This window comes from Zootoca vivipara, chromosome 6, assembly GCF_965207765.1.
Source record: "Zootoca vivipara chromosome 6, rZooViv2.hap1.1, whole genome shotgun sequence".
NCBI classification, from domain to species: Eukaryota; Metazoa; Chordata; class Lepidosauria; order Squamata; family Lacertidae; genus Zootoca; species Zootoca vivipara.
In genome coordinates this window covers 28,818,012-28,841,226 of record NC_142589.1, presented here as the reverse complement: position 1 = coordinate 28,841,226, position 23,215 = coordinate 28,818,012, and the positions used below count along the sequence as shown (strand labels likewise).

At 40.3% G+C, this 23,215-nt stretch overlaps 1 protein-coding gene across 8 annotated transcripts in view; it reads right to left on the bottom strand.

Moving 5' to 3' along the window:
• The window catches only part of PHKB (phosphorylase kinase regulatory subunit beta), a 151,564-nt gene that overhangs the window by 24,438 nt on the left and 103,911 nt on the right, over nt 1-23,215 (bottom strand). For 5 of the 8 annotated variants that reach the window (XM_035117351.3, XM_035117348.3, XM_088671856.1 and 2 more), the window contains 12 exons: nt 21,083-21,138; nt 19,955-20,048; nt 17,151-17,234; nt 16,616-16,720; nt 15,503-15,585; nt 15,325-15,415; nt 12,472-12,533; nt 12,148-12,310; nt 11,226-11,307; nt 8,563-8,620; nt 4,349-4,439; nt 360-562 (listed from right to left, as the gene is read on the bottom strand). In XM_035117351.3, the coding sequence (XP_034973242.1) occupies nt 360-562; nt 4,349-4,439; nt 8,563-8,620; nt 11,226-11,307; nt 12,148-12,310; nt 12,472-12,533; nt 15,325-15,415; nt 15,503-15,585; nt 16,616-16,720; nt 17,151-17,234; nt 19,955-20,048; nt 21,083-21,138 (1,172 nt within the window). Of the gene's footprint in view, nt 1-359; nt 563-4,348; nt 4,440-6,602; nt 6,694-8,562; nt 8,621-11,225; nt 11,308-12,147; nt 12,311-12,471; nt 12,534-15,324; nt 15,416-15,502; nt 15,586-16,615; nt 16,721-17,150; nt 17,235-19,954; nt 20,049-21,082; nt 21,139-23,215 lie in introns of all 8 variants that reach the window. The other 3 variants (XM_088671855.1, XM_035117349.3, XM_088671854.1) reach the window with 1 other exon arrangement.

The window sequence follows — 23,215 nt, the reverse complement described above, 5'->3', positions numbered from 1 at the left end:
TGGGGTCCTCACCTGCAGAGCACCAGGATCACTTAGGTATATAAGGGGTGAGATTATCTTTCAGGTTTTTTTTTTAGGGTTTTAGAGGTTAGAACCAGCTCTTAGAAGAGAACTGGGAGTTGAGACAGACCATTGACATGTTGGTTTAATGTGCCCTAGCAGACCAACCAAGAAGGCAAGCAGACCCCCCCCCCCACATCCTGGACCTTGATTCACTAATATTAATATTCTGAATTATTATTTCCTTCAAAGAGAGCAACCTGTCTGCTTTGTTGGTGTGCACACTTTAGAAGGCAGGCAAAGGCCAACTTGGTTCCTCAGATGATCATGAGAATAAAAATTGAAGTTGGTTTACTAACCCCACTCGGATCTTCAGCATTCCATTAAAACATTCTGGGGAGTTGGAGATGATCCAGCCAATATGAATGACAAGTTCTTGCTGAAGAACAGCTTCCCTCTCATCCTGCAAATTACACTTGTTGTAGATGATGTCCTTAATTGCACCAGGAGACAAGGGATTAGATATAATTTCTTCTTCCTGGCCAAATGCCCCAAGAGTTACCTAGAGGAATATATTAGCAGCAATTAGAACTACAACCTGAAACAGGAAAGCGGTGAAGGAGTCCTGATTCATTATAACCCCTTGACTCAACTCTCCCTGTTTCCATCAATATTGGATAGAGGGGAGGATAATTAGCTGAGTTAAATTTAAAGCCGATGAGTAAAAGGGGGTTTACGGGGCTTTGTTATTTTGTATTAAAACAGGCATTTGTAATGAAAAGAAGCATCATTCCAAAAGGCAAAATAACAACTTGGGAGAATGTGTGTTCAGGAAAGTGGCCCGATCTGCACTGTTGATTCCTTATGATTAAAACTTGCTGGGTATATTAAAAAATAAAATAATTCTAGTTCACTTCTAGGGAAGCAGGAGGGCAATTGTCTTTCTCTATGACCACCATTAGGTCTTCACAGTCATGGAATGCCTCCCTGGCAGCCTTCAAGGCCTTACTTTGCCACAAATCCCAGTGAAAGGTGGGAAGAGGGGAAGAGGAGTTGAAGATGAAGGGTTAGGGAGGTACAAGTTCAGGTTGTTCTGGGAGTGGGGCATAGCATGGATGGAACAGACTACAAACCAAGGGGTTCATGTTGTTCAGGGGTGGGGTCGCATGGCATGGATGATGCAGGTTTCCAACCAAGGGTTCAAATTGCTTGGAGGTGGGGGTCATGGCATGGCAGGCTACAAACCAAGGATTCAGGTTGTTCTCGGGGTGGGCATAGCAAAGCTGGTGCAGGTATAAACCTAACTGAGATGCCGGGTGCATAATCATGGGCCCTTTGTGTTCATGATATGTTCAAGCCCCCTCTCCATATTTTCATTTCTGCATTTTAACACAATGCTACAATGCCTAATGTTAGGTTGCTTAACAAGGCATCATGCTTATATCTGATTCTTCACATACACACACACCCTTGGTGTCAGCAATGCTGCCCGTCCTTTTTAGCAATGATTCATGAGCTGTGAGATCACATTCTAACAAACCCCTTCATTTGGACACTCAAATTACTACCCTGGTTTCTCTACAGTTATGGCCATTATGTCTGCATCAGAGTCATCCAAAGTTCCTACAAAGCAGGCTTCACTTCTCACCAGGAACTGAAAGCAAAGAGTTCTACCATCTGTTCCCCTGACCATTGCTAAGGCTCAGGCAGCATTACTGACTCTTGGACCCCAAGAAAAAGAAAAAGGAAGCTCTCAGCCAAAGCAGACAACAACCAATAGTGCCAGCTCATGCTATATAAAAGCATATCATTTTTAAAAAATGATTACACAGTGCACTTGTGATGGAAAAGCCCCCTATAAAACAGCACTGCTTTCCTGTAGGGCAAACGTCTGGGATCACAGCCACAGTTTTGTGAACAAGCATGCTCAAATGCCCATCCCTTGCCAAAACATTTACTTTCCCCCTTGTTTTTCATGGGTGATCCATACTTTTGGCATAATATAAACTCTGTAAAGTCTAGACTCTTCAAATTTATAAAGAATAATTGCTTGAAAACATTTTTAGCATATTAAGTAAAGTTGTAATATGCTTCAAGGAAGCACCTTCAAAGTACATGGCCTTGAGAGTCTTGTTAGCACTGGTGGAGGTTAAATTAAGCTCTTGAATTGGTTTGGCCCCTAAGAGGTTGATTGGACCAGCATGCCAGAAGCTAAATCCCTAGCATGCCCTTCAAAAGAACCCTGGGTGTTGATGGAGCTATGACATATTTCTGTCCATTCCTGAGAAACTGCTGTCCATCATCCTCCCCAAAAAACCTGCTAATTTTTTAGAACCAGCTCAGCAAACTACTCCCAACGCAGAGCTAGTAGAAAGGTCTGAAGTATAATTATTGTTCCTCAGTGATCTGCTTGCTCTCTTTGATACTGTCTTTCCTCCATTTATTATTATTATTATTATTATTATTATTATTATTATTATTATTATTACTACTATTATTATTAAATCTTCTTATAGTTCAAGTGCTCTTATAATACTGTAAACTCAAAAACCCACTTAGGCACCTAACTATACTATAGACCAGGGTTTCCCAAACTTGGGTCTCCAGCTGTTTTTAAACTACAATTCCCATCATCCCTGACCACCAGTCCTGCTAGCTAGGGATGATGGGAGTTGTAGTCCAAAAACAGCTAGAGACCCAAGCTTGGGAAACACTGCTATAGAGGAACAGGTAGAAGTAAAGTTGGGGAGCAGCCGTAGCTTAGAGCACGAGATTTGCATGCAGAAGGTCCCAGGTTCAATAACCAGGTTGGACTGGGAGACCCCGTCTGAAATGCCTGTCAGAGTAGGCATTACTGAGCAAGATGGAACAAAGATCTGACTCAGTATAAGGCAGCTTCCTATGTTTCTTATGTCCAGAGCAACTAAGAGGTCAGGAACCTTAGGAGGGATGCATTCTCCTGTAAAGCTACTCTGTGGGCAGTTCTTAGTTGGGAGCAGGTGTAGAAAGTACAAAGAGCTGGCAGCCAGATAAAATCTTGGTGGCATGGCTGCAAGGTTATGCTTCTACTGGAAGGCACAGGATCCTGTGTTTAGGGTGGTGGTTGAATTCCCTCTCAGGTGAGCAGTTTGCATGACAGCATTAGGTTGAATGCATGTGTTATAAGCACACCAGAATAATAAAATTTGTGTACCATTGTTGTCCAAGATTGACAAAGCCACTGCAAAGTTTGGAAGAATCCTATGGAAAAAAATTAGACTGCACCCAAAGCTACTTACTCTGGAAAGTTTCTATTTAGACGGCCAATAACAGCTTTGGGCATCATACAACCGTGTCAGCCTTTAAAATTGTTGTGTCAGGAGGCAGGCAGAAATGTTTCTGTTTGGAAATTTTGAAATAATGTTTCTACCTGCTCCTGGAAGATAGCTGCTAAATTCTCTTTAAAATGACAATTGCAGCAAATAATCACTGCTTTGTTACACTTATCATCCTGGCATCCCCCATTCTCTCCCTCTACCTGCCAATTTGCTGCTCCTGCCTCTACTTGCTTTTTATATTGTACCCATCACAGGGTAGGGACCTGACCTTTGGCTATGTAACTAAGCCTTAGGCACACTGATGTTGCTTACACAGAATGCAAAAATAATAAACCCTATATCCATTTTTTTTAAATGAAGAAAATGCCTTACTCGTGTAAGACATGCCACACTGTTCCTGTTTTAAACAGGGCAGAATAACAGACGGTCAACACCCTGCTCATGGCTACACAATATGCCCAGGGCTAAGTTCTGGTTTGAACCCATGGATTCTAGACTTGAAACAGAGCAATTTGTCAAGTGAACAACACCTACTCCTGCCCTCAAAATCTATTTATTTGGAGGCCTGGTGGGTTGTCTGTAAAAATAAATCTCCCCTACTATGTGTGTTCCCTTTTCAACCTAGTAACTATTAACTATTAGCTTTCTATGTTAAGCACAACCACCTGTCACCCAAGCTGTAACTTATAAAGTATTTCTTTTTCTCACATGTTCTCCCCACTTAACTACATTTAATTTCTTTACCATGGGGTTTGGGGGGGTGCTACAGGGGTGGGGAGGGCAATACAGCAAGGAAGGGAAACCAATTTGCTAACCCCTGTTAGCAAGGTGCCAGCATGGTCCTCTGAAAAGGTTTGATAGAGCAGCCATTATCTAGATTTGATGCAACTTGTTGTTGTTGTTGTTGTTGTTGTTGTTGTTGTTGTTGTGAAAGGCTCCTCTCTTTTAATTAAGCCAACTAATGTAAGAATCTTCAGAAATCTAAAGCTAATGTTTTATCTGATTAACAGTTTCAAAAAACACAGACTTACCTGTTTGCCCTGAACTAAAACATTAGTAATGGACGGTGCAAGGCTGTCCACTAGTTTACATAAAAGACTTGCTGCGAAGCGCACAACAGACCTAAGGGCAGAAAACAGAGCAGTCCTGCTGGATATCAAACATGAGTTTAATGAATTCGAGAATCTGTTTGAAACTGTGTTGCCACATTTCATCAATCCCCAAAGCTAAACATTAAAATATGTATATGGTATTTTGTACTTGAGTTCTCTTTTCGTGAAATCTCTTTTTTGGGGAGAGGCTAAATCTTCAATTATTTAGGCACTGAAACAAAAACATTGTAAAAACGGCTATGTTGGGAACACATTTTGAATTCATTAAACTGCATACAACATTACAAGACATTGCTGTTCCTTTCTCTGACACTGCAACATGATGGCTTGATGAAAATTATGTAAAGAAAGAAACATTCATTGCTTCAGACCTCCTTGACAATTTGCATTCAGAAAAATTCTTTCATTAGAGAGGTGTTTTGGATCTTCTGTTTTGGATCTTCTGAATAAGAATTAAGGCACTTAAACCAAATGTCATTGTTGCCTTTTTGCATAGGAATTTGAAGTGTTTCAGATTCCTCAAGACGCTGCTTGAGAAAGTTTCCTGTTGTGAGGGAAAGTTATAGGGCACGCAGGACATACGGTATTTAACACAGTTCGAAAGCATAGGCAGAAAGAAATAGGCACATTCACACATATATGGTGGCACTGTTCAAAGATAAAAACCTTTCTGGAATGGGGTTTTAGAGGAATTAAAGAAAATATTTAGATATAATTTAAAGAAAACTCCAGAGTCTTTCCTATTGGGAATGGTTGGCAAAGAAGTAGAAAAGAAAGATGAAAAGGTATTTTTGTCTTCAGTGGCGGCAGCTAGAATTCTAATTGCTAAGTTATGGAAAAGCCAGGAAGTCCCTACCATCAGAGATTGGCAAGAAAAATTAATTAGTTATATTGATCTAGCCAGACTGACAAATTCAATAAGGGGTGGTTCAAATAAAAAATAATTGGGAAAAAATGGGAAAATATGTAAAAGAGCTTGGGTTAAAAACAAATATCTTGTAGAACTTCCAGAAGGAAAATATTAGATGCAGCAGAGATGTGAACAAATCTGAAGCCAGGGAGGAGGAGAAGGGGAAGTCGAATCGTAAAGAAGATTTGAATATAAATAGGAATATGAAAATGTACAAAGCAGGGGAAAGGATGCCGTAGAAGACAGGATAAAGCATGCTGAAATGTATATGATTGTTTATCTGTATTTTAAGTTGGTTTGTATTTCAGTTGGATGTTTTGTTCTGTTTTGTTTTATACTTATTTTAAAACTAATAAAGATTTATTATTTTAAAAAAATGAAAATGTCCTGGTCTTAAAATAAACTAAACATACCACACTCATATATGTAGGTAATGAATTTCAGTGGTCAAGTTTTGGTAGCCACTTGCCAAAGACAGCAGTGTTTTATGGTGGATTCAGGTGGTTTGCCATATGCAAAGCTCATTTCTCCATTAATGAAAAATATATGCAGCCAGCCAGCACATATTGAAAACTACATGTGATCATGTGATCAGAGCATTCACAGCATGAAATAATGATCACATTAACTGAGAGTTTTTAACCTCTGCTTCTCAGACTGAACAAAATGCACTTCTACAAGCAGGAAAAATATATGCTGAACAGCCGCTTGCAATGAATCCATTATACTTGTTTTTTAATTCAAATATTCAGCCCCACACCTGAAATGTTACAGCCCAGCAGCAGATAAATCATGTCTTTTTCAGCAGATGATGTGGGAACAGTAGAACTTTCCACGTGTATGCGTGGATATACCATAGCAGTGAAAACGTAAACCATGTAAAGTGCTGGGTTTTAAAATGGGCCGCAGTGTTTAAGAGGGATTTATATCGACACAGCTATCTTTTCTACAAAAGAAAATCAAACATAACAATATTTCTGAAGTAACTGGATGTTTCACATTGCCCAACATAGGATTTGTAACTGCAGCTATCATTTATCACAAACATTAATGAAATGGGTGTGTGATATTTCACTAAGGTAGCGTAAAATCCATCAACCAAATTCATGTGGACTTGTATGATGGCGGGTGCACACACTCCTTAAAATCAAGAGCCAAGCACTGGGAAAAGATAAAACAGCAGCACCATAAGCAAAGACCATCAAAATGCAAATAAGAAAGCACATGTCAAGCAGCACAGCTCCAAACCTCTATGCCCTTTACCTGCTTCCCGTGGACTACCAAAGTTGTAATATGGGGGGCTAAAGAAGCAGCGAATTTCTGAATGTATGCCGCACTGCAGCGAAGCACCAACCTAGATGTGGCATATGATAATTATGAAAGAGGAATTCAAGAGGAAGACTGTTTCCACATTTATTTTGTACAAAATATGCCTAGTGATCCAGTGAGGCATGTCCAAGAAGAATGGTGTGTGTGCGTCCTGAGAACCAAAAACTGAAACACCCATTGGGGACGCTGAACTAGCCATGAAATTCTTTAGAAGTGATTTATTCTGACATGTTGTTAGGAAGATACGGCCGTAAGAAGGGCTTGCTGGATCAGGCCAGTGGCTCATCTAGTTCAGCATCCTCTTCTCACAGTGGCCATTCTAGATCCCTATCCCCAGAGTGGCTGGGGAAACCCAGCCAGATGGGCAGGGTATAAATAATAAATTCTTATTCTTATTCTTATCATTATCCTATGGGAAACCCGCCAGCAGGGCCGGAACACAAGAGGTCTCTCCCATCCTGTGGTTTCCAGCAATTGGAATCCAGAAGCATACTGCCTCTGACAGTGGCGGTAGGGCATAGTCAACGAGTTGGTAGCCACTGACTTAGACAGCTTTTTAGACAACTACAGGGAGCACAGGCCACAATAGCTAAATGGAACCCCATGTACAGAGACAGTATCTTTCCGGATCCCAGATGCTGCAGACAAACAAGGGGAAATAGCTGCCACTTTCATGGTCTCCTTGGGAATACCCAGATAAATATGACTCGTCACTGCTGTTAACAAAATGCTGAGCCAGACACAGCATTTATTATTCTGGCCACTGACTGGATTACTGAGAGCATCTCAGTTTAATTCCATTCTGAGACAGAAACAGGTTTCCAAAAAAGATCACTAGACTCCTTTCCTTGCACAGCTGAGGTATCACAGGAGCCCATTCAAAAGACTGATGGCCAGACAGCAGCAAATTCCTCCTGTTTTACTGTACATCTAATTCTAAAGGTATTGGTGGTGAAGCAATGACATGGGAAGCAAGGCATCAAAGCAATCATAATTGGGTAGGAAATACAGATGACACGCATGAACCTTAAAAATAATGACTTGTATCCAAGGCAGCAGTAAGCAACTATCAGTGGAAGGATTTCTGCCTGCACAAAGGGACTTCCCCCCCTCTCCTCCCCTTCTAAATCTGTTCTGTGGACTCCCTCAACCCTTCAGAGTAGATATTGGGAGAGCATTGGGAGAGGAAGCAGGGGGTAGGGCAGGGAAAGAGTCCCACTGTGCAAGCAGAAATCCTTGTGCTGATGGGACCGTTATTTAGTGCTGCATTGGATACATGCCAACATGTATTTTAAAGGGCTTAGAAAAAGCAGTTTTAGCAAGTCAGTAATTCCCAGAGTGAAAAGAATGGGTCCCATCTAATTCATAACATTTACGCTGCAGTAATCAAAAGGGTTTTTTAATAGTGCAAGTTGTCTGTTAATGCAATCTTTCTTGGTTGTTTTCCATCTTTTTTCTCTTAACCAGCACTCAACTCTACAATGTGATTCATCCTAGAGGTGCTATCAGGACTCAGTTTTCAACAGCAGCACTCACTTCTGAATACTATGAAGAGGAGACGAAAGTGTTCCTCACCAGATGCAGAGTGCACTTACCACTGAATAACTATAGAGAATCCTTCAGCATCAGATATTAAGGGGAAGAGCCTCCAGATAATATACCACTGTTCCAGCCAGAACTTAAGACCCCACCTTCATTTTTCTACAAACTTAAGCAATGGCAGCACACAGCCAGAAGAGGAACAAAAAGACATTATTAAAGTGTATTCCTTAGAATCCCCCCAATGTAGCTCATTTACTTAAATTGCAGAAAACTAGATGTAAATATGTGTAGCGCAGAAATCAACAAACATAGTGCAAAAATATTAACAAGAAGCTGAACGCTAAATACAAACCAGAGCTTTCTGCTGCCAGCTTTCCGATAGATTCTTTCAATATGATCAGAGACCGTACCTAATTCACAAGTAAAGTGAAAAAGAGAAAAAGAAAGAAAGGAAAAGAAGGTGGAGAGGTTATACTGCAGCTGGATAATGAGTTTGATCTATGCTGTAAAGCTCATTTTATCTTGCTGTGTAAGGGCAGCACTGCCAATTTTGTCCACAATATGAAATACCTGATGGACACCACTTTCCCATAAATGAATATGCAAGAGCATAAATGTATGTGCATACGTGCATTTTGCTTACGTACTTCATTGGTTTCTGGCAGAAAACAGAAGAACAACAGGTTTCCTTTGGCAATTGTAATCTATGGAGCTTGCCCTTATCATTCGTAAGCTAATGTACAGTTATGTAGCTAAGCAGTTAGAATACCAATTGCTAATGTTTTTACTAAGGTGAGCCCTTTGTGCGATGTAGGCCTGTAGTTGCTTTGTTATTCTGCACTAGCAGCCCTTATTTGTAGAGTTTCTTCAAAATGGGCCACAAGAATCATTTTGATGGAACTTGTCAGAGAAGCTAAAAATGGAGCAAACCAGCTGGACTGAATTACTCAATTGCTAAGAATCCCAGTGCAGATTTTCACTATAACCCAGTTTCTATTAGTTATATAATAATACTTATTATATAGTTTATATATATATATATATACACACACACACACACACACAAATAAGCAAGCTCCCTGTAACATAACAAGAGGGAGAATCAATCAATTGGTGTGAAAACTAAACAGGTTTTTGAGGCTAGACAATGCGTTCTATGGAGACCTGTCTTTAAAGATAGTCCAGGAGCTCCAGCTGGTTGAAAATGCAGCCGCTGTGGTCCAGATGGGTGTATGGCCATCACATTCAAGAACACATGTAATATACTAGATGTACACCAGCTGTACTGGCTTTCAATTCACTTCCAGTCCCAATTTAGAGTGCTGGTTTTCACATTCAAAACTCTTGTTTGGCCCCAAACTACTTGATGGAAAGTCTACGCCCATCCTGCTTGCACAATGAGATCTCAAACAGAGGCCCTCTTGGTGTGTCTACCCCCAGGTTTGTAAAGTGGGCATCCATGAGAGAAAGGCCTTTTTGGTGGTGGCTCCACACCTTTGGAACTCTCTCCCAGTAGAGATGAAGCAGATGGTGCACCTCTGACTTTTGGGCTTAAAGACTGACCTTTCATGAGTATTTTTTCCTGCTGCTCACTGGACAGAGTTTAGAATACTGTTATGTCATTGTAGTTCAGAATCTGTTTTATTTTTGGTTTCTTTTTGTAATATTGATTTTATTTTTATATATATGCTAAGCTGCTTGTCTGGAAAAACAGACACAATAATAATAATAATTTTATTTGTTTAGCTGTAAGCCATAAGAAAGGGACGTGGGTGGCACTGTGGTCTAAACCACAGAGCCTAGGGCTTGCCGATCAGAAGGTCGACAGTTCAAATCCCCACAACGGGGTGAGCTCCCATTGTTTGGTCCCAGCTCCTGCCCACTTAGCAGTTCGAAAGCATGTCAAGTGCAAGTAGATAAATAGGTACCACTCCGGTGGGAAGGTAAACGGAGTTTCCATGCACTGCTCTGGTTCACCAGAAGTGGCGTAGTTATGCTGGCCACATGACCCGGATGCTGTCTGCGGACAAACATCAGCTCCCTTGGCCTATAAAGTGAGATGAGTGCCTCAACCCCAGAGTCATCCGCGACTGGACCTAACAGTCAGGGGTACCTTTACCTTTACCTTTAAGCCATAAGAAAGGCATTCAGAATTGAGAACTGAGCCATAAATTTGGCTCTTAATTTCTTAAGCTGCCAATGCAAGTAAGCACACAAACTCACTTGGTGTAGCAAATTCTTCCTGTGGCTAAACAGATACTCTTTAAGTTTATATAGAGGACAAAGTAAGAGTAAGACAAAATAAATAAGATCTATGGACCAGCCATTCTGATACTGATTTATGTTTTTCATTAGCAACATGAGGATGGTCATCATGATGCAATCAGCTACCTTGGAAAATGGAAAGGAATTTATCTCCTTAGTCACAGAGATACATTTTAAACAGATGTGACATTGATCCAAAAGTTTGAATATGTTCCTCTTTATTGCACAAACCTTTTTTGTCAGACAATGTGTAACACATTTGCAAAATATTATCATTGAGATGTTTTGCAAAATGTGTTACATTTTAAAGAAAGAGGGGGGTGCTGCACCTGTGAATTGATCTGTGTCTCTGCACTTCTTAATGCAGTGCAGCCAGTTTTAAAAACTGTATTAAGCTTCCAACAGCAACATTAAAATAACATATTTGTATAAAAAACCAATGTGCAGATTCTACAATTTCAAACATGCACAACCTGCATTCCAGTTTCACCTTACCATAGCAGATGAAACCTTCTTCCCCCACAAACCACATGCTCAGAATTATAAACAGGCAACCATATGGTGCGCAGACTATTTAAAAGAGTTAATACATTTAACGGTTCATTCCACTCTACAGTGTACGAGTGCATGTTTCCCATTTTAAATTGAAAGTGCTTTAATGGAGAGGAAAATAGCAACACAACTTGCAGTGCGCATACCCATTATTCATGTTCATCTATGGATGTGCAAAATTGCCTCCTGCAATCATACCTTCCTTGGTGATGAAATTCGGGCCTTCTCTTTTGAGCAAAATGTTCAGCAGAATTGCTTGGCTTCCTAGGCAGTTGCAGTCCTGATAAGGAACAGCCATAAAATGTAAAATCAATAGCAAGGAAATGCCAAATATTACAAGTTTAAGTTGCTTTTCATTGATGTTATGTGCACAAAACCAGGTGTGTTTAAGAAAGATGTCTCTTCGGCAATTTCAACTCTCTATCTCATTTCCTATGATGGTAATGACACTTAACAGGGAAAAAGACTCAGTCTATGTGAAGGAATGCTCACTTGAAAGCTTCCAGATCTATGTAACAAAGTCAGAAAAAAATGTAGGACATCCTGAATGGTAAATGTTACTCTGTGGTTCTATACCACCAAACTCTAGCCTGAAGTCCTCCAGATGTTATGGATCATAACCCCTATAAACTCCAGCCAGCATTTCCAGGGGTCAAAAATGATAGAAATTGCAGTCCAAAACATCAGGAGAACACCAGGTTGGGGAAAGCTGGTATTAAACCCTGAATGAGTTATAGGCAAGGACTTCCAACATTTATGAAAGATTACCATAATGAAATTAAACACCGGATTCTCCCAGATTCTATCACTGACATTGCAGTTCCTTAGAGAAACCTCTACATTGCTTGTGGTAAAACATGTTAAGTACCCAATTTGAAGACCTCTGGACCAGATAGGGTAAACTCTATGTTTCCTCCTGTATTATCATCACCTTCCATATTTTCTGTTTTGACAAAAAGGTGAGGTTTGGGAATATTTCATGAACATTCCTGCTCGCTTATATTAAATAAAACAGATTGTGTAGTATGCATGCCAGTGTCTATCCTCTTCAGTGAGCTTCATGCCTTAAGAGAAAAGCACAGATGGGTCACAGTATATTTAGTTTTTCCTTTATACTTACATTCAGTTTCTGAAGAATCTCATAAGTCGGCCTGTTTTTCCAGTCATTAGCATTAATATCTGGCTGTTGTTCCAGTTCAGTCAACTGTGGTGTGCTGGTTTGTCTCTTTACTTTTGAATGTTTTGGGAGGTCAAGCTCCTCAAAACTCTTAAATTCTGGAGCCCTGCAGAAAGACAATATTGAAGTCTCCCAAATCCAGTGCACATTTTAACTATCAATCTTTGTAATTTGATTTGGTGGTGGTGGTGGTGGGGAATCTAGTGAGGGGGCTTTGGGATGCTATAGGTTAATGTTCTACTGTAATTTGATTTCAAGCATACATACTCTTCTGTGTCACTTATTCTTAAGAAATCCAGTTGTTCAACGACTGCTCCAGAAATTAATGTCTGTAATGGAGAAGAAAGGGAATAGGAGAGAAATAATAAAAGTTAGCAAAGACATTACACTAAGTGGGATATGTAGAAGCTATTCCCTCCAACTAAAGTTTTAAATATATATATATGCTAATGAATGTTCCCATCTTCAGGCATGGTGCCAGGCTGTTCCAGGTGAGACAAGAGAACTGCAGCTTTATGTTCCCTGATGTTGCAAGTGGCATCAGCAGGGGAATGAATTAGGGCAGACCTGACTAGGAATGACCCAGCTCTGATGGCCACTCCAGTTCCAAAACATGCAAATCCAATGCATCCTGTGGTCAGCAAGATCTGATGAGGGGTGTTAAGAGAATGCTTTACATGTATGGTGCGGACATGACCTATATCTCCAAAAGGGGGCTCACAAAGATGTTGTTTCCTACAAAAAGACAGGAAGGCCAGATCCCTTCCTCTTAGCAGTTAGGATTTCTATTTTGAGTCCAAGCCAAGAGGAGACACTATCCTCGATGCTGACTGACCTCCAGGTGCCTTTAGGAAAATACCTCCGTATTTAATTATCCTAGTCTTCTTCTAACAACATGCTGTGCTACAGATACATAAAGCATACACCTAAGACTTTATTAGGCTTTCCTCTTTTTTCCTTCTCCCTAACCCTGCCAGCTGAATTCTCTGCACAAATATTTATGTGCTGTTGGAGAACAATGCTGCACTTTATGCTATCAATATTTTATTAGGCACCCATACTATTCGCTATTAATTCATCAAGTAATCACATAATTTTTTGGCAGGTGGATATTTCCAATTAAATCTGTTTTTAAGGTCTTTCTGTTAAAAAGGGTTTCCAAGTTATGAAGGGAAGGAAACAGATTCAGGTACAGTGAAACATATGTAAGAAAAAAATATTTTGATAGCAATGCCACCACAATAGGATACTGAATGGAATGCAAAGACACGGTGGTTTGGTTGGGGATTTTGTTTAATGCCAATGCTGCTCTTTTCTGTTTAACTTGTGTTAACTTGTGTATTTTGTGCATTCCCCTTGAGCACAAATTACAGGCTGCAAATGTGAAAATTATGGCTAAGACAGGGAACCTTATAAATTTTGCAGCTGAAACGGATGGAAATATTGTTATGCAAATATTGCAAGCTAAGATTATGCAGCTTTCCCATGAATTAACATCTAAAAGCATATATATATATATATATATATATATATATATATATATATATATGCATACAAATGCAAAAGCTGGAAGTAAATTATGAACATGCAGTATATATTCCCTTTAATAGATAATGCATTATCGGCATTTCACAATCTCAATATTTCAATTTTCTCTCCTCGTTGTAATGAAATGGACGATATCCAAGACACGACACAAGATTAATTTAGGAAATTAATGATTAAACATTAGCAAAAAGAAATGCAGCATGATTAAAACTTGAGAAATTTAGTGTGAAAAGATCAAGTTGATCATGCCAGGGTGACTCCAGCAACCAATCGCAAACTCTTAATTGCTGAGACTTCTGCAAACACTCCCCCCCCCCCACATAAGCAGATCTAAGCACTCTAATTGTTTCAAAAGGCATGGGGTAGAAATACAGCACCACTAAACCACACTTCCCCCCACAGAAAACCCGAACTGACGTGTGCTCCAATTCAGCTTTAAAGAGTGAGTTTTCTTGGGGAAAGCAAGCAAGCAAGCAAGCAAGCAAACAAACAAACAAACAACACTATGCTCTAGTACAGAGCATTGGAGCATGGATCTCTGGCTGGAAAGAGTGGAGTAAAAGGTGAGTGTGGGTAAGCCCTGTGTTTTTTCAGAAAATGAGAAAGGGCCCCCAAAGTTCCCTGAAGTGGGCATCTGTGTTGGGTCCCTGATCAGAAGTGAGTAGGTGGGTCAAAGGATGGGTGGGGCAGAGGAGCCAGACTTGAAAAAATGGGACAGGGCTCTGCACATGCACAGGAACCCTGGAAACTATAGAGCTGGTACCTAACTGTCAAAGCCAATTCGACAGGCACACATTGTGCAGTGAAGCACAAGGTGGAGAGGCAAGGCAGTTTCTACAACAACATACCATCATATAACTGATTATGTCTAACTTTTAGTCATACTTTCTTGAAGATGTAATATATATATATATATATATATATATATATATATATATATATATATACACACTGCAGTGCAACGAAGTTGAGGTCACCTTCAACAACTTGTACGTAGAGATGAAAGCATAAAGCAGATCTTGATTTAAAATTAGCCTATTTTTTTTAAGTTAATACCCACCATGAATAAACACACTACATAAACAGCAGCAACCGTCAAAGAAATAAAACATTCTTCTAAAATGCTTATTAATTATTAAGAAAATCTACATGAAAAGGCAATGGGAGAAGGAGAACAAGTGTCCTCTGAGGACTTTGAATTAGCCCCACTTTAAAAGAATAACACACTTTGTAGCATAAGACCGAGAAAAGTCCCATATGATAGCATGCCTTTTTAACCAGATAAAGGATTACTAAATAAAAAGAAAGGATGCAAATTCCCCTGATGTCTGGAAATAAAAGAGCATGCACATGTATGAGCCACACGTATTACTGTAAGATTTTATCCCAGCAGTAACAAAATAAAGATAATTAAAACCAACAGGACCACCTAAACTACTGTACTTTCTGTCTCTCTGTATTTCAGGGCAAGATGAGCAATGAGAAACGGCTCGTCTGGTTTCCAAAAACAGCAGCAATCAAATTTCATTTGGCAAGGCTACATAGCTGCACGTACAAAAAAGGACACCTTACCTGTAGCCTGTCAACATGAACCTTTACTCCACCAACAACTCCCTTCTTGAAACTGGCCAGCATGTCAAGTATCGGATTGAACCTGCTTCCCCTGATAGTTGGAAAATGAAATGCATCAATAGGGCAAACTTTAACCATCTAGAAGTGATAGGGGTATTTGCATCTGTTAAGGGCTTACCTTATATTGTCCTCCCGAATAAGCACAAGGAAAAGGGGGCGGCCATGCATTTTCCAGTACTGTTTAATGAACTGCAAAGCATTCTGCATAAATACAAAAATAACAATAAATGAGAGGAGGGAGCAGAATGGTGCAACTAGAACACTTCAACTACATGAAACTCATGAAATGTTCAAAACAGGTCAGGAAGATTTCATGTCATTTATTAAAAATCATGACCCAGTGTGGGGATTATTGCAAATGATTTTGCAACACAGAGGGTTTCACTACATGCAAATTGCCAGATCAAGCCATTCAAAAGCCCAAGGACCAAAAGGAAAAGAAAAGAGGACTGACATTTGGTGCATGTCGTTCTGAAGTTCCCAGAACAGCCTTTATGAGCCAGCAGATGCTGATTGGGAGTCAACAAAATCTCCTATTGAGGAGCTGCATTTCAACTGCTGTCTCTCCCCATGGCCCAGCCAAGAAAGGTCTCTTTTAACAGGTGACCAGGTTTCTGTAACTGCCCCCTTGTTGCATCAGTAACACTTCTCCCTATCCATGAATGTATAACTCTGATGTCTACCTATGCAAGCATGTATTGTTACCAACTTCAATCAATTTAATATCCACCATCCCTATATGGTATCTAGCCTTCTCTCGCATAGCACAGAACACTGCAAATAATTCTGAATTTCACAAAGCGGGTGATAGTGGGTGACTGCTCTGCAGTACTTTCCAATGATTGCTGTAGTTGCCCTTTAACATTCTATTGTGCCCCCTTTCTCAAGGCTGTCTATCCTCTGCCTTCATGTTTGCGCTAGATGTGTCATTTGAAATTCCTACATCTGTGTAGGAAAAGGCATGCAAACCCCACTGATGTTCTTGTGCAACTCCAAATGCAGCAACATTCACTGTGCTGCGAACATGAGATTTGTGCACCCCCAATTCTGGCCTTCCCAGAATTAAGACAGTGAGGCTTAGTGTCAAGTAAGCAAACATGGAGTTGTAGCCTCAAAATGAAAACTGTGTTCTCTCCTTATCAGGGTTACAGTCTAATGAGCCATTGCTTAAGTTTTAAAATGTAAAACATTTAATGGGCACCAGGTTTTACACGTGCACATTTACACCTACCTTAATGTCATCAATCAGCATCATCACATCCTGAGACATGAAGAAATCACTTAGATCAAAGATTATTGGGTAGCAAACAACAGTCTTGCCAAGGATTCGATAAATCTACCGAAAAGGAAACACAAACATTTCCTTTAATACTGTATATAGGATGCTGTTAACCAAACCTCATGAGGAAGAAAAATATATATCCATATTCTGTTTTATAATTAAAATCTGAGTAAGTGTTGCTTTAATTAATTAGACACTAAGACAAATCATGCAAACAAAGGAAGCTTTTATCTCCATTTTGAGTGTGGCATAAACTTTCTTGGCAAGTGCCTGACTTTATGATATGCATAAAAACTTTCAGGCAAATAACCACAGAGGTGACTTTTCCTTAAAGCATCTGGGCAAAGCCTTTGGTAAACTTAAGCCATGTGAATTGCTTTCAGAGTTTAAAGAATAATTCAATTGTCCTCCCATATTTACACCCAAACCTCCTCCATTATTCACACTAATGAAAGCCTGGAGAAGAGTTATTTCTTGCACGGACCTTTGATGTTCCAAGGCAGCCTACTGGTCGGTCAGGTCTTCCCGAGAGTCCCAGTTTGTCATTGATCCCCAGATGAAAGTAAGCCTGTAAAACATCACAATGCGCAAAGTCTAATGCATGAAACACAGCTTGCATGCTTTTTGGCAGTATTTATTTGCTATTGGAACCCAACAGGCCTTTTTAAAGTTCTAGCTAGAAATAAAAGATTTCAAACTGGCTCCCATTTAACATAAATACTTTTTATTGGTATAATAGTCCAAAAATACAGTCTAACATAAAAAATATATTGGGGAATACTGGCCCATACAATGTTAACTTAAATCCCTCAATGGGCTTTCAAGAGGCCCCCGGGGGGGGGGGGACCAGAAGAGTTGGACAGGTGGACTCATAGCAACTAAAGGAAGGGGTCCAATGGACCCTTATAGCCTAACAGGGTTTGGTTTTCCTAAAATAACTTTAAAAATAAGAAATCACTGTTGCAAGTTTATGCTGTTAACTCCGGGGTCAAGATAAAGTCAACTTGCAGCAGAAGTAATACCTGTTGGAAAATTTACTCCCAGGTGCAATGAGCACCTATTTGGAGCTGTAATACACATGTCTTTGCACATGTGTGTGTGTTGTCGTTGTATACAAAGGAATGTAAAGGGTTGTCATTGGGAAATGACAAAAAGCATCTCCTTCAGTACTCTTAAGGGATTGAAGTAACAACCAAATGATGCAGGTAAGATGCCGTTTTCCCTACCCGAATTTGATAAGTTGTTGGGGTTTGAAAAGAGCCCAGCCTTTTCAGTGGTGGCTTCCCACTTGTGGAATGCCCCCACCCCCACCCCGGGGAGGCTTGCCCTGCGCCAGAATTACATATTTTTACGTATCAGGCAAAATCTTTTGTTTTTCAACAGGCCTTTGGCTTTTAATTATCTGTGGCTACCTTGAGCAGGTAAAGGTAAAGGGACCCCTGACCATTAGGTCCAGTCATGGCCGACTCTGGGGTTGCGGCGCTCATCTCGCGTTATTGGCCGAGGGAGCCGGCGTACAGCTTCCAGGTCATGTGGCCAGCATGACCAAGCTGCTTCTGGCAAACCAGAGCAGCACATGGAAACGCCATTTACCTTCCCGCTGTAGGTACCTATAAATAGGTACCTATTTATCTACTTGCACTTTGACGTGCTTTCGAACTGCTAGGTTGGCAGGAGCTGGGACTGAGCAACGGGAGCTCACCCCGTCGCGGGGATTCGAACTGCCAACCTTCTGATCGGCAAGCCCTGATCGGTTTAACCCACAGCACCACCTGCGTCCCATCTTGAGTAGGTAGGATGTTTTAATTCTGTCTTTTTAAAATAATATTGTCTTTGTTTTCTCTTATGACAATTTTAATGTTTTTGTTTGTGGATAAGTTGTTCATATATTTGAGTGACCTTGGTGAAAAAGCAACCAATATTTTAAATTAAAAACAAACGAACAAATAAATGCCTCATTCATTTAAATAGAAGTAAAGCCCTGATAAGTTAAACACTCACTGAATTGTGTGTGGGGAGGGAGGGTACTCATCAATATGGAGTACCAGCACCTCTCCTTTTTTTGGCACTCACAGCGCTTTTATCACTATATGAGTACCAACACCTTGTTTCTTTTACCAAAAAAGGAGCACTGGTTGAATAGATATACCATATAAATGGTTGAATATATACATAAATGGTTGACATCTACTTCAAGCAGCTTCTGGGGTCCATAGCAGCCCCCTTAGCTTGGGAGGCTTAAGACCAAACAGCAGATAGAAGCAGGGTCTTAGCTGGGATGGGTCGGTGTGGTTTCTGGAATGACTAATCCTTAGGTCTTACGATTAGATGCTCCTTCAGGCTAAAAGAGGATATTTATGGTCTCTGAGAGAAGAGATGACAAGTGAATGTGAACAGGAGAGGGAAATGATCTGGAACACCCAAAAAAAAAAAAATCTCACCAGTTAGTACTTTTTGCACACAAGATAGCCTCACTGAACACATTAACTCTTAGGGCCCTTGCCAAGGCAATCCATCTGCTGCTTTCTGAGCCAAGTAGACTGCGGGGAGCATGGTCAATGGTTCTGCAGCAGAGTGACCTTTTTAGAAATTAAAGGTCATCTCGTTACAGAAAATCTAGGGAAAGAACACCCTCTTTCCCACTAGGAGGGTGTGGAGCTACTTGGAAAGAAAAGTGAGCACAGGAAAGGATTTCAGAGAGCGTGGCCCGTTGTCTTTTTAAGAGTGGTTAGCATGAAACTTGGAAGATGCCATACATAAGAAAGAAAATTGTGCCCCCCCCCTCCCCGGTTTAAAATAAAAATCCTGTCCATTACTGAATAGTGAAGCTTTATCATCACCATTATGAAACTTATGGACAAACAATACTGATAAGAAGGCTTCATTATTCAACGAAGATTACTTGAATAACATTATTAAATACAATGAACTTGAGATTACAACAGCACCTGGAACATTTCTTGCTCTTAAGGACAAGTACTGAACACATGTTAGAGGAGATTTCCTAGATACCAAAGAAAGTACATCATCTACTGCATCTCACCATGATTCATTCCCACCTTATTTCTAAAGTTATTCCCAGTTTTCTAATTAAGTGTGTGTTTACTGAACAACACCATATATATTTTGGAGTTTCAGGTATCGGTGGAACAATGGAACAAAAGCCAGATGATTCATCACAGCATGGTAAGCATAGGTTTATTTATTATATTTTATTTATATAGTATGAATAAATTATACTATTATTTATTTATTATAGTACCTATAATGTTGAAAATAATGTCTTACTTTCACAAGCTCCTGTTGTGGCCATATCTGGATGGGTTCAACCTGCTGAGGAGTCTGTGTCTGGATTCCATATGTGTTCAAGAAAACCTGCAGGCTTTTTTTAAAAAACGGAAATCACAAGGAATTCGAATGCAGCAGAACTGGAGCCTGCTATTAAACATGGATCTTGATAGCAACTGGCTTTGAAAGAAATGCTGGATTTCACACCTAGAATACAATCCACTCCACAGAGGCTGTAAGACTGTGATGAGACTGTTAGAATTGGATGTCTTGGTGTGTCAGAACATGTGCTAAAGCCAGCAAGCCAGCAATTGTGAGTTTGGCAATACCTATTTCTCAAAATGTCTCCTTAAAGAATTAAACTATTGAAGGCTACTAGACCCAACTTGGGACCACATGGGATAGTTGCTACCAAAATCCAACATTTCCTAGAACTGGGGAACTTAACTGGAGTCAGGGAGGGGTATCTACAAACAAACAAACAAACAAACAAACAAAATGAGCCCAGGGACACATTTAGAAATCTAATAAACAGTTGTGGGCATCACAAACCATTTCACAGAAGAAAAACTGGGAATCCTCAGCATTAACCCCCAACAAGCAAAACAACTGCATCCAATCAGATCAAGTGAAACAGAGGCAAACCGCTCCTCCCCTGAAAAAAACTTAGGCACACCTGCATCACACCACCAGAAAGCGAATAAAATAAAATAAAAATAGAATTAGCAAACAGGTGAGACAGAGACCATTGGAGAGTTGGGCATCTCAGGGCATGTTGAGGACTCAGCATTAGAACAGGAGATTTGAGCTGGATCCTGAAATTCAGCACACAGAAATTGCTGCTCTTTTGACCAAGAAAAAGCACCAAGCCATGCTCCTAATATGTATACCAAGTCTGGTCAGTCCAGGGGATTCATACTGCCCTGTCTGCAGATTGTTCTTATAGGAATACTGGACACTGTTTTGCCTGAAAACAGCTCTGGGGCTTGAGCATTCACAATCCCATGTAGTCCATCAAAACAGTTCTAAGTCTCAAATCACAAAGTTTCCGGTTCAGTCACACAAGTCTCCAAATAATGCATTTACATCCAAGCACTGAGGCTCAGATCACTTATCTGAATGGCTCACCGTTGGCTTTCAGCAATCAACGCGACATGGATCACCAGGTCATTTTCGAGAGGACCCTTAAAACACAAGAGTAAAACCAACATTTTTATTGGTGGAATGTGTTGGCTGATTGTGAGCCACAATGAGATACAAGGACAACATGAACAATAACCATTCATTAATATGATTGACATCGTCTGGCCGCACTGCCGCTTTCCCTCGCTCTTTATTGCCCACTAATCAATTTGACGGTGCAGACAGGGAAATGGAGCACCAGGGAGGTAGCAGACATAAATCTCAACGCCACCTGAGGAGCTGAATTGTCAATACACTTTTGAGTGATGCAATAGTCGTATGTTAAGGACAGGTTCCTTCATTATTACTTTATTTACTATTTTTGCATCAAAAGCAAAGGGAGGGGAGGGAATCAACAGCATTTGATTTATTAGGCATACCTTGGATCATTAAAAAACAACAAAAACAAAAACAAAACCTTCATGTATTTTGCCAAGAACTGCAATTGATGATTTTCCAGCACCAATGCTGCTTTCATCTGTAGCACACACCTCATAGCAAAAATTGTACATTGACTGTAGATATGGAGCTCCTCTACCTAAGATGGGAGCATGATGACTCCCCCCCCCCTGTGCATTCCTTGGACTACACAGATCAGATCTCTACAAAGGAATGAACAAGTCTGGTTGAGTGTCCATTTCTACATCCATACATTTAGGGCAGTCCATAGCTGCCAAGTTATCCCTTATTTTAAGGGATTTTCCCTTATGCTGAATAGGCTTCCTCGCAAGAAAAGGGAAAACTTGGCAGCTATGGGGCAGTCTTGAGCAGGTCGTGTGCCCTGGCGCTGAGGGGCGGAGATCGCTCCGGCGCCCCCACCCTCGCAGGGCGCAGCATGGTTTCTGCGTGGCGCCCTGCCTACCGGCCCTGGCACACCGCACCACCGGGGGTCTACCTAGAGCCGGCCCTGCATCCCAGCATATGCCAATCTCTGAGGTGAGGAATGTGTGCAAATAGGTTATATCAGTAATTATTTAAGTTTCCCTCCCCATATTCTTAAATAACATAAGTTAAAGAAACCTTATTACAGGGGTCCCCAACCTGTGCCCCGCAAGCTGCCCAGAAACTGATCCTTTTAGTTTATTCTCACTTGTAATATTCTATTTCCAGATGTTTAGAGGTTTGGTTTTATTTGATTTATTATATTTCCATGACACTTTTCATTGCTGTGCAACGCCCTCCCATCAGATGTCAAGGAGATAAAGAACTACACAATGTTAAAAGACATCTGAAGGCAGCCCTGTATCGGGAGGTTTTTAACATTTGACATTTTATTATGTTTTTATATATTCTGCTGGAAGCCGCCCAGAGTGGCTGGACGGGGTATAAATAATAAAATTCTTATTCTTATTCTTAAATGAATTGCAAAGTGGCTTACAAAAGACATTAACTTTATAGAACATAATAGATCATCACAAATACAGCATAAATCATATACCGGTAGATGAATTAACAAATCATCAGCAAAACAATTATAAATCATCAGTAAAACAATAACAGTAAAATGCTATTAACAAAATAACTAAAAAGGCAAACAGCACAATTGCAACAAAAGTAATATATTTTCATTCATAAAGTATTACAGCATTCATAATCTATAAAATATTAACATTAACAAAATAGCAACCAGAAATAAAGAAAACAGAAAACAAACTGTTGAATTCACATACACTCTCTCTCCACCCCCATGACTCATAATCCTTCACTCCATTCAGCTCCTTGATATACACATAGAGGTAATGCCCATGGAAGCAATGCCCTTCTGAAGGTTTCCTGGGCTGGAGGTGGGGCAGCACAGGTCATCCCATGATGACAGACAATGTCTCTCCACCCCTCACAGTTCTTCCTCTGGAAGAAGTTCTTATCAAGGTGGGGCAAGGTAGGTGGGGAAAGCCAGCACAAAGTCTCTCCCCCCTCGCAGAGGATACTTTGTTTAACCGTTGACCATGTTTTACAATGTGAACTGTCTTTGAATTTTTGTAGCTGGTTTTTATGAATAATACTTATTTTGATGCGAATGAGGGTCCTTTAGTTTACTTGTGTCTTACAGAAATTCTCTGTATTTTTGTATTTGTTTTT